The sequence below is a fragment of the Typha angustifolia genome, chromosome 15, assembly GCF_048772165.1.
Source record: "Typha angustifolia cultivar Huaian chromosome 15, ASM4877216v1, whole genome shotgun sequence".
Lineage (NCBI taxonomy): Eukaryota > Viridiplantae > Streptophyta > Magnoliopsida > Poales > Typhaceae > Typha > Typha angustifolia.
The window spans coordinates 18455198-18467286 of NC_133253.1; the positions used below are offsets into that span (position 1 = coordinate 18455198).

At 37.2% G+C, this 12089-nt stretch overlaps 2 protein-coding genes across 2 annotated transcripts; both read left to right on the forward strand.

Annotated features, from left to right (window-relative positions):
* The first annotated feature begins 1576 nt into the window (after window positions 1-1576).
* Window positions 1577-7833, forward strand: LOC140777023 (uncharacterized). Its single transcript, XM_073120925.1, has 16 exons — window positions 1577-2087; window positions 2647-2754; window positions 2869-3143; window positions 3212-3457; window positions 3558-3664; window positions 3735-3824; window positions 3908-4013; window positions 4099-4239; window positions 5080-5707; window positions 5887-5994; window positions 6103-6377; window positions 6453-6692; window positions 6810-6919; window positions 7026-7112; window positions 7205-7310; window positions 7537-7833. The coding sequence occupies exons 1-16, from the start codon at window positions 1712-1714 to the stop codon at window positions 7678-7680; spliced, it is 3147 nt and encodes a 1048-aa protein (XP_072977026.1). The 5' UTR covers window positions 1577-1711; the 3' UTR covers window positions 7681-7833.
* Window positions 7834-8018: 185 nt separating this feature from the next.
* Window positions 8019-10900, forward strand: LOC140778569 (serine carboxypeptidase 1-like). Its single transcript, XM_073123360.1, has 8 exons — window positions 8019-8913; window positions 9197-9304; window positions 9404-9678; window positions 9750-9983; window positions 10093-10205; window positions 10296-10385; window positions 10487-10592; window positions 10702-10900. Exons 1-8 carry the CDS (start codon window positions 8538-8540, stop codon window positions 10843-10845), a joined length of 1446 nt encoding a protein of 481 aa, XP_072979461.1. The 5' UTR covers window positions 8019-8537; the 3' UTR covers window positions 10846-10900.
* Window positions 10901-12089: the final 1189 nt, after the last annotated feature.

Genomic DNA, 12089 nt, shown 5'->3' on the forward strand with positions numbered 1-12089 from the left:
AGATTTTATTTATACTTATATAATTAATAAATTATATTTCTAATAAAATTTTATTTATGTAATGAGTATAAATTTTGTTTATAGGCATAAGCATAGGTTATAAAATATTTAATAATTTTTTTAAAAGAGACATATTTTGGAAGTGGTTTTAACCTCGTAGAAAGATATTTAAACTCTTATGTCCACATATTTGGATATTGAAAAACTAGATCTTGAGTGTTACAGATGATTGTAATAATTTAAGAGATTGAGATTGATATTTAATCACAAGATACAAAGAATCATGAATTCTAACGATAAGATTGTTATAGATGAGTGGTCTATAATCTATTCTTATAAACTATTACAATTTATAATAGTTGATTTGATTTGAGTTTGGAGTTATAGACTTTTTACTTAGATTTAGAGTTTTTCTATATAAATTTTTTTGTGTTTGTGATTACTTATTTATTCCTTTATATTTCATATTTTTATTATAATAAACAATTATTTGAGACATCGTGTCTGGCGTTCTTATAGAGATTCCATGTTCCCTTTTAAAGAAACTGAATCCTTGGCATTAAGACAAGCAATTATAAAGAAAATATCGCAATTATCCTTCCTAATATACAATCCAAACTGATACACATTTACAAGCATATACCTACGTATTAGGCAGAAACATTCTTCTCCAAATAAAAAGGATGTACCTACGTATATATCTTTGGCGTGTGCGTGGGTTATACTTCGTTTTACCACTAGTTGAATGAATGCGAAACAATTGACATGAATGGCTTGAATAATGAGGGATGTTGACAAACTTTGGAAGCCTTTTCTTTCTTAGACAGAATCTTTGACAGACAAAAGCACATCTCAATCATTCTTTTTCATACCTTTCTTCCTGATGCAAATAATTATTAGGGAGTTGGGTTACATATTGCTATCAGTAATGTTTTGCTACAGATTCATATATTATACCTTAAAGATAAAGGAAACCTGATAGAGCACTTGAGTTTGTTTTCCGCAAACACTTATATAGAATATTTGATCACAAATCCAGGAAAGTTTTATTGGCAACAAGAGATCCGGAATAAGTGTTTGTAGAGGGATTGTTTAGTAGGTTGCTTATTGCACAGGATTAAAGCCTCACGGACAGCCGTGAAAGAAACAACTAAATTTAGAATTTCCACCCCCATCTCTCTATCTCAGTCTCATGTCTCCCCCTTTGATACGCAAGTTTTATCAACAAGCAAGAACTCAGATTGATAGGTACTTGTTATTGATGTTTGAGAAGATCCAAGTCAATCTTTTAAATTTTACTAGGTTTGATCAACTTAGATTTGTTTCATCCGGACTAAATCAATCGAAGTCACAAACACTCGACGAATAGTTTTGACGCGGCAATTTTTTTTTTTCCATTCATAGTGATGACCGTTGGATTGAGAGAAGTTATTGATGAACAAGATGATGCCACATCATCTTACTTATAGAATATTCATAAAGTGTTTAAGGGCCTAACATTATTTGTTAAGGAGATAATACTATGCCCACAAACACTCTTATTTATCTAGTGTAGTTTTTTTTCTACAAAAGATTAGATCATGAATTCTGTTAGAACTTTATTTAACAGGCTTTCGATTTACTTTATTTAAATTGCTTATCCTGAGACTATATATATATTTATACAACTCGCATCTCCCTATTCTTTTCCATAGCAATACAGAAGTCCAATATGAGGACTGCTTACTTCTCTTTGCTTCTCATCTCCATTACTCTGTTTGCATTGCCCATCACCAACCAAGCCAACCAAGCTGACCAACTTAGGAAGTTGATCAAATCTAAGAGGTCTTCATGGTTTCATAGATCGAATTCATGGGCTGAATTGGATTCCGATAAGCTTATAACGCCCGGCGGCGTTATCCATCAAGATGGGTCAATGGAAGCAGATAGGATTGAAGCATTGCCTGGCCAGCCCAAAGATGTAAAGTTTAATCAATACGGCGGCTACGTGACTGTAGATGAGAAGCGTGGAAAGGCACTTTTCTATTACTTTGTAGAGTCTGCTTACAACTCATCGACCAAGCCTCTTGTTTTGTGGCTTAATGGAGGTAAATGATCCGATTTTATTTTCCTTCACGTCTTAAAGTTATAACGATTTCATCTCTCTTAACTATTATCTGTTCAATGTTCGAAGTATAATTCTTTCAACGTATCTGCAGTCATTTGTTTGCCTACACCATATGTTTCTTTTCCTATTCTTCTTTTCTGATAAAAGGCCGCAGCTCCGTTTCATTTAAACATAAATCAGTTAATCTCCAGCACAAAGCACCATATGTTTCATGATACTGTTTCTCACAAACATATTGTTCATGGAATCTTTGCGTGGGCCTACTGTACTTTGTTTGTATCCAATTATGAGCAACAAATTGTATAATTGCTCTTCTTTACTGATGATGATTACAGTGGTTCCTTTTCTTTTTAGTTCTCCTTTCATATCAGTCTTAATTAATTAAAGATCGATATTGTCTGAATCCTTCAGCCAATGCAGCAATAGGATTGTTTGGTGTCATTGTTCACAGTTGTTATACCCATTGCTTCCATCAACATCTATCTACCTATATTTACAATTGGATTCTTTTATTTATTTTTTCATGTTGGTATCCACAGGACCAGGATGCTCATCTCTAGGATATGGAGCAATGCAGGAATTAGGCCCCTTCCGAACAAATAGTGACCGGAAAACTCTCCATAAAAATGAACATGCCTGGAGCAATGGTGAGGGTGCTGCTATAAATAAAAGTCCACTTTGCACCTTCATATCTTAGAAAGGGAGAGTCTTACACTCTGTTCCAATTTTCTAACATAACTCGCATTTGTAACAATTGACAGTGGCTAATATGCTCTTCTTGGAATCGCCCGCTGGTGTTGGATTCTCATACTCAAACACTACTTCTGATTATTTAAAGAGTGGAGATAGGCAAACTGCTCGCGATGCGTATACTTTTCTGGTCAATTGGCTTGAGAGATTTCCGCAGTACAAGGACCGCGACTTTTACATTACTGGAGAGAGTTATAGTGGTCACTATGTTCCAGAGCTTGCTGCTACTATCCTTCATGACAACATGATCAGAAACAGAACTGTCATCAATCTTAAGGGCATAGCTGTAGGTGAAGCTAATTTATGCACTCTTGGCCAATTTCAGCTATATAATGCAGCTTTTTCTCATTTCAGGTTGGCAATGCTTTTGTTGATGGCCCATCGAACGACAAAGCAACTTTAGAGTTCTTGTGGAATCATGCGATAATCTCTGATGAGGCATATGGCGAAATTCTCAGAGAATGCAATTTTTCTGCCGATATAACAAAAAAGTGTTCTGATGTTCTGGATACCATTGATGTTGGACTAATCGATCTCTACAACATTTATGCTCCAGTTTGCTTTCAGTACTTAAATGGTTCAGTTGGGTCCAATAGCCAGGTAAAGGATCATGTACTAATAGAATGAAGTAATACCTCTACAGTGGCAACCATTCAAAGTAGCTTATCCTAAAGAAACTAAGCTTTTCTAACCTTTATAGATAGCCGGTTATGATCCCTGCTCTGATTTCTATGTTACGGATTATCTGAATGATCCTACAGTACAAAAAGCTTTTCACGCTAAACCGACAAATTGGCAAACCTGCAGGTAAGAGCTACTTATATTTTCAGTTCTAAATTTTACTCCAGTCTTACTTTTGATTCTTAATTTAATTCAGCGATCAGATCGGCTGGATTGATGAACCTGTGACCACACTGCCCATCATTAAGCAACTAATAGCTAGCGGATTAAGAGTGTGGTTGTATAGGTAATGACTGCATGTAGAGTTGATCTTAGTTCACATATCAAGAAAAGAATTGCTAAATCTAACTGAAAGGAAAAACTTTTCAGTGGTGATGTAGATGATGTGGTGCCAATAACAGCTACAAGGTATGCTATCCATGATCTTGGTCTGAGTATTAGGCATCCATGGCGCCCGTGGTACCACCAATTTGAGGTAATAATACAGAGAGAATTCTGTACCTTATCTGAATTAATCATTATAGCAGTTTTGAATCTTCTATGACAATTAATGGTTACAGGTTGGAGGCTATGTTGTTGAATATGATGGACTAACACTGGTGACGGTCAGGGATGCCGGGCACTTGGTTCCGTCATACCAACCGGCGAGATCGTTAATCATGTTCTATTCCTTCCTTCGAGGAAACCTTCCACCAACTCATTAAGTACATCATACATGTTAACTTCTTCAGCTTGTTAGGTTATTTAGGACTGTAATTTTTCCCTCGAGGAAAATGTTCTGATCATTTTAAGTTAGAACTGCAATTAGGTGTCAATTTCTTATGAAGAAAATTTATTGCTTAAGATGGTGATTAACAACAAAGTGATGATTCCTTCTACTATTATATGTATCAAATCTGTTATGGTTTGAAGGATTACAGAAGCAAGCATTGACAGTTGATGCAGATCACAAATATGTGAAGTGAAATTTTCTTACTGCAGTTGTTTTTTCTCGAGACTACTTACAATAGTGAAATGTATGAAGCTTATCTAAAAGAAGATAGTGGAGACAAGAGTTTTCATGCTCTGTAGAAGCAAAAGAAAAAAAAAGACTTTTATTTCTTACCCTGTATACGAGAACAAAAACTCTAACACAGCTATGTGATCAATGCCTCATCTTAACTCCCAACTCATCTGTGATGGAAACTAAGATGCATTTGGTACTTGCAGCATAGCTCTGGAAATCACAATTAACTTCTTGACATGCTTGACATGTACATATTCTCTATCTATATACTCAACTTGTATGGTAGTAAAGCCATCGGTGTAGCTCAGCCGATATATCATACCAATCCATATGCATGATTTGAGCTCATATGGTTCTTTTCTTAGGCGGTAAGATGTATGAATTCCCTACTAAACATTGATGCGCCCTTAGAATATTTGCAACAAGAATCGAATACAGCTCTCAATAAGCCAAGCTTTTAAGTAGGTTGTGATTTTTTTATTATTCTAAGGTCGTTGAAGGTACTATCTTTTCCGAGCTTGGAATCATCCCCTAGCCCACATCTCCCATCAATATTCTTTGTCAATATCCAGCATTAGTAATACTCCCTGACAAATCCGTTACAATCAGAATTAACTGGCAAGGGAGATCACCAAGTGGCTCGGTGCATCGTTGGCCTTCCAATCAAGGCGCCTTCACCAACGTAGGAGAAAAGCAATCCATCCTCGATCACAAGTCTATGTCTCTCTCTATCTGTCTATATATATATATATATCTAATTCATCTCCATTCCATTGTAAGAGAAGAGATGAGGACTACATACATCTCTTTGCTCGTCATTTCCTGCTGTCTCTTAGCATTGCCAAACACATACGCTAACCAGGCTGAGCAGCTACAGAGGTTGATCAAGTCTCGCGTGGCTCCAGTGTCTCTGGAATCTTACTCTTGGGCTAACTTAGATGCCAATGGACTGCATTTTTCTCCTGTTTACATGAGCCCCCAAGATGGGCTAATGGAGAAAGATAGGATCAGTGCATTGCCCGGGCAACCTAAGGATGTCGATTTCGCTCAATATGGCGGATACGTGACCGTCGACCCGAAGAAGGGAAGGTCATTGTTCTACTACTTTGTGGAGTCTCCTCAGAACTCATCAACCAAGCCTCTTGTCTTGTGGCTTAATGGAGGTAACTAGTTCTTGTAAGAAAGATGATTAGCGTTGAAGGTGTTTGATTTAACTGAACGATGAATATAAATAGTTGTGCCAATATTACATAGCTAGTTGGTTGCCATCTCTTTGTGAGCATAGTTGTTATCAATTTGAGTTATGCTAAATGGGTAGAATTGTTCATGTTCCGATTTACAGGACCAGGATGCTCATCACTAGGATATGGAGCCATGGAGGAAGTAGGGCCCTTCAGAGTCAATAGTGATGGGGAAACTCTCGGTAGAAATAACTATGCTTGGAGCAATGGTGAGAAACTGCCAACTGCACTACTCCCAAGCAAGATTATTACTTGGTATTCGAGCAGAGAGACAGAGACCACCTCCTGATGCAAAATTTTTGTCGTAACAATGACAGTGGCTAACGTCTTGTTCTTGGAATCGCCTGCGGGTGTTGGGTTCTCGTATACGAATATTACTGAAGACAAATTTGAGTCTGGAGATACGAGAACTGCAGAGGATTCATATACTTTTCTAATCAACTGGTTAGAGAGATTTCCACAATACAAGAACCGTGACTTCTTCATAACTGGAGAGAGCTATGCCGGCCATTATGTGCCGCAGCTTGCCTCCCTCATCCTTAATCGCAACAAAAGCACCAACCAAACTGTCATCAATCTTCGTGGCATTGCGGTGAGTGAATTGAAACTAGATTCTTAGCTCAAATGTTTCATAATTACTTACTGATAATTTTGTCTCCTCCTTTAGATCGGCAATGCCTACGTTGACAGTCTAATCAACACAGAGGCAATTTATGAGTTCATATGGAGTCATGCATTAATCTCCGATGAGACTTATGGTAAAATCCGCAGTAACTGCAACTTCTCTGCTCCAAATAGTGAGTGCAGCAATGCTATGAACGAAGCTGACACTGGAAATCTTGATGATTACAACATCTATGCCCCTACTTGTCATTCTTATAACAGCATGAAAACGTTGAGCAAAGCGGTAAGAAATTAAGTAAATGTAAATGACCAGATACTTATGGTTCAACATATCAAAGAAGCAAAAATAATCCTCTGATCAGCTAATGTGGTTTTGTTGATTTGGTTCTAATTTGATCAGTTTGGTGACTTCGATCCATGCTCCAATAACTATGTCGAGTCTTATCTGAATGATCCTGCGGTGCAGAAGGCTCTTCATACAATTAGTAAAACTAAATGGCAATTCTGCTCGTATGAATTAATAGACTATAACTTTTTACTCATTCATTTAGATATCTCACCAACAGTTCTGATTTATTGAATCTAATGTCCTTTAATTACCTGGTACTTCTTGCAGTCTGCTAAACTGGATTGACAGACCAGAGACAGTACTGCCGATAATTAAACAACTGACTTCCACTGGCTTATCGGTATGGCTATACAGGTAATGCAAAGCAAAGGTTTGCAAGAACATTCATATTCACGTTAGGAGCTGAATGATAATAACAAGCTAGTCCAAAAAAAATTAATTTTCAGCGGCGACACCGATGCAGTAGTCCCTGTCACCTCTACAAGACATGCCATTCAAAAGCTTGGGCTTCCTGTTAGTAATTCATGGCGACCATGGTACTCCAATTATGAGGTATTGGACTATATGCAATCTCTTATTCATGCAATAGTTATGGCTTCTTTAAAATCAATTCTATAAGGAAAAAAGAAAAATCCCACATAGAATTGCCTTTTACATTTTGTGATCCGATCCTTGCCAAATATCTAAGGAGAAATAGACTGATATTTGCTTTTATACACAGGTCTAGGAGGGAGTGTGCATATGAACGAAATTTTCACATGATTGTTGACTCTTTCAGGTTGGAGGATATGTTGTTGAGTATAAAGGATTGGTAATGGCTACAGTGAGGGGAGCTGGGCATATGGTGCCAAGTTACCAGCCTGAGAGAGCATTGACCATGATCTCTTCATTCCTCCAAGGAAAGCTTCCACCTGCTGCCTGATGATCTCACAAGCTAATTTAAAATTTGGATTGATAACAATAATATCATAATTTTGTGAAATGTACTTATATTTTCATGCTTCAGCTGCCAGATTTAATTGATAAATTATCATAGCCCTGACTCCATAGTATGAGTTGGCTGTAACTTTTATCACTATTCAACAGTACACATAACCACAATATTAGGCAGCAGTAAAAATTCTCTGACTTTGACTCCGCAGACCAATAAAGGCTCTACATCTATCACCAATGGTACTCAATCCTCAGTCTATTTAATTAGTTGCTAATGGTAGTCATAATAAAAATGATCAATTGTGGCTAATGATTCATAGCTCCGTTTTTCAATCAGATCAATTATTTGTTCACTCTTTCTTGTAGTACATTTGACAATTATATGTTGATGCACCAGAACCCTGACCTCATGAGCTTCTCTTATGCTTTCTTCTGATACTAAGATGAGCACATAACCATCAAATGTGCATATTGGTAGCAACCAATCAAGTCAGTACATTCAGTAATAGAAAACACTCTAATAAGTATTGATTTTTTTTTTATACTTCAAATGCAGATCATTTCTACTTTATATCCATGTAAAACAAATATCACCCCTATCTATTCTTAATCTACATTAAATGTACTCTCTGACAAATCCGTTACTGTCAGAATTAACCAGCATGAAGGAGCAGCAAGTGATATAATGCATGGTTGTAATTCTAATCGAAACGGCTTCACCAAATGTCAGTAGAAAATCCCATCATTATTCCATCCTCACTCATACCTCTATGTCTATCTCCCTCTTTTCTCTCTACATATACAGCAATTAGTCTCCACTCCATTCCACAGTAAAAAGAAGAAGAGATGAAAGCTGCATTCTTCTCTCTGTTCCTCTCCTGCTGCATCTTGGCACTGCCCAAGACATATGAAGCTAATCAGGCTGAGCAACTAAGGAGGTTGATCAATTCTGATGTGGCTCCTCGTTCTCTAGAGTACTATTCTTGGGCTAACTTATATGATAGCATGAAACAATTATCTCCTGTCTACATGAGCCCTCAAGATGGGCTAATGGAGAAAGATAGGATCAGCGCATTGCCTGGGCAACCTAAGGGTGTCAATTTCGCTCAATATGGCGGCTATGTGACCGTTGAGCCGAAGCACGGAAGAGCACTGTTCTACTACTTTGTGGAGTCCCCTCAGAACTCAGCAACCAATCCTCTTGTCTTGTGGCTTAATGGAGGTAACTAGTTCGATTTTGGGAACATAATGTACTCATTAGTTCATTTCACCATATAAATGACCCTGGTTTAAAATTTATGATGTTATTCTCTTTTGAGTAAGGCTGCTTGTTATTTTCCGCTTACTGAAATATGTATCTGAAAGTGCATTATTGGTCTGAAAGAGATGGATGATAAGGTTCTTTCTGATTGAGAGTTATTATATATAGGAAAGGTTCTAAGGCTATTAACAAAAGCAATAGATCCATGTTAAATAGCTAAAGGTGATCACGTTTCTATGTACAGGACCTGGATGCTCGTCACTTGGATATGGAGCCATGGAGGAACTAGGGCCCTTCAGAGTAAATAGTGATGGCAAGACTCTCGATAGAAATAACTATGCTTGGAATAATGGTGAGAAAATGCTCACTCCATTTCTCCTAAGAAAGATTAGTACTTATGTTTGATCATAGATCAGCTCTGATAAAAACTATTCGTTCTTAACAATGACAGTGGCTAATATCTTGTTCTTGGAATCGCCTGCGGGGGTCGGGTTCTCGTATTCGAATGATTCTAAAGATTATCTTGACCCTGGAGATAGAAGAACTGCTGAGGATTCATACATCTTTTTGATCAACTGGTTGGAGAGATTTCCGCAATACAAGAACCGTGACTTCTACATCACCGGCGAGAGCTATGCCGGCCATTACGTGCCACAACTTGCCTCTCTCATCATCGACCGCAACAAGAAAACCAATCAAACAGTGATCAATCTTCGTGGCATAGCAGTGAGTAAATTGAAACTCGAGTCCTCAGCTCAAATATTTCAGACTTATTATAGTTTGTGTTTCTTCTTTAGATTGGCAATGCTTATGTTGACAGTGCAATCAACATAGAGGAAACTTGTGAGTTCATGTGGACTCATGCGTTGATCTCTGATGAGACCCATGCTAAGATCCGCCAGAACTGCAATTTTTCTATCCCAAGTGTTCAGTGCACCATAAACGAAGTTGAAACTGGTGGTATTAGTCGTTACAACATCTATGCTCCTATTTGTAATCCTTCTGAGAGTACAACAACATTGAGCAAAGCGGTAAGAAAGCAAGTACATCTTCTACTACTTTGGTTCAATATCTCCAAGAAGCAAATAAATCTTCCAATCACTCAATATGGTTCTATTGACCCAATTATAACCTGATCAGTTTGGAGACTTCGATCCGTGCTCTGATAACTACGTTGAGACTTATCTGAATGATCCTGCAGTGCAGAAGGCTCTTCATGCTGTCATTAATAATGGAAAATGGAAACTCTGCAGGTCATTGTCTTAATCATTTAGATATCTTCTTAATAAGTCTAATTTTCTTAACTCTATCTAATGTCTTTTAATTATCTGCACTCAATGCAGTGATGGTATAGGATGGGATGACAGGCCAGACACGGTGTTGCCGATAATTAAGCAGCTGATAAATGCTGGCTTATATGTGTGGTTATACAGGTAATACAAATTAATTTAATTGCACGAACATTCATATTCCAGTTAGGAATTGGTTCATGATTACTGACAACTTTGTTGGGAAAAATAAAAATGATTTCCAGCGGCGACACTGATGGAGTAGTCCCTATAACATCTACAAAGCATGCCATTCGGGAGCTTGCGCTGCCTGTTCGTACCTCATGGCGACCATGGTACTCCAATCATGAGGTAGTGGATTATATACCCTCATGTTTCATTTATACTATAGTTATAGGCTCTTTAATATCAATCCTTTGAATTAAGGAGAAATAAATTGATATAGTGCTGATTCTTTCAGGTTGGAGGATATATTGTTGAGTATAAAGGACTGGTGATGGCTACAGTGAGGGGAGCTGGGCATACTGTGCCAAGTTACCAGCCTGAGAGAGCATTGACCATGATATCTTCATTCCTCCAAGGAAAGCTTCCACCTGCTGTATAATTCTAGCTCTCAGAAGCTAAAGTTAAGATTTTGGATTGAGGATAATAAAATTATGATCAAGTGACCATGCTCATCTTATTTTTCATGCTTCAGTGGCTAGATTGCAATTGATAAGAGTGTCATGCCCCTCGGTACTCTATTGTATGAGTTGGTTGTAACTTTTCTCACTTCATAACAATTATATTAGGCAGTAAGTTTTACCCCACAGACAAATAAGGCTCTTAGGTTTTTCAATCAAATCCCATCATTTAGGCCTTTAAATTAGCGAATTAGTTAATTTAGAAAAAATTTGTTTTACTAATCAAAAATCTTGTACATTGAATGAATAATTGTAGTGATAAATTTGAATTAGCCTTTTCCTGTTCTGACCTTCCAGTCAGCGCAGAGTAGTAGGTCCTCCACAATACATAAATTTTATTAATATGACAAGAAACTTTTATTAATAACAAATTGATATATAGTTTTTTCAATCTCTCGTGTTTCGTGTTCCTTCAAAAGTTGATGCCGTTGATCTAATGTTCATAAGAAGCCAAGAACCAGTGGATTAAGAAATGATATATTTTTAGGTATTCGTTCTATAATCAACAGATATAAATTTCATTTATTTTTGTGGATGCTTACCCTCTTATGCGTACTCTGTCCAGAAATCAGAATGTAGGAAGAATCAGTAGATCATTCATCCGTATCTGTCTCATAGTACATTTGAAATTAAACGTTGATGCAGCACAGCTCTTATACAACCAATACTCAGATGAGAAGATAACCATTAAAATGTGCTTGTTGGTGACGACAATCAAGTCAGTACAACTTCAATAAGGGAAAGCTTTCTGAGAAGGCAGTGCATTTTCTTCAGAAAAAGATCAGTTTTATGTAAAACAAATATTACCCTTTATATTCTTAGTCTACATTAATTGTACTCTGCCAAATTCGTTACTGTCAGAATTGACCTGAAAGAAAGGAGCAGCGAGTGACTCGGTGCATGGTTGTAATTCTAGTCCAAACGAAACGGCTGTGCACCAAATGTCAATAGAAATTTTATCACTGTTCCATCCTTACTCCCACCTCTCTCTCTCTCTCGATATATACATATATACATAACAATTCATCTCCACTCATTCCATAGTAAAAGAAGAAATGAAAGCTACATACTTATTTGTGTTCCTCATTTCCTTCCTGCTGCATCTTGGCACTGGCCGAGTTATCTGAAGCTAACCAAGCTGAGCAGCTGAAGAGGTTGATATATT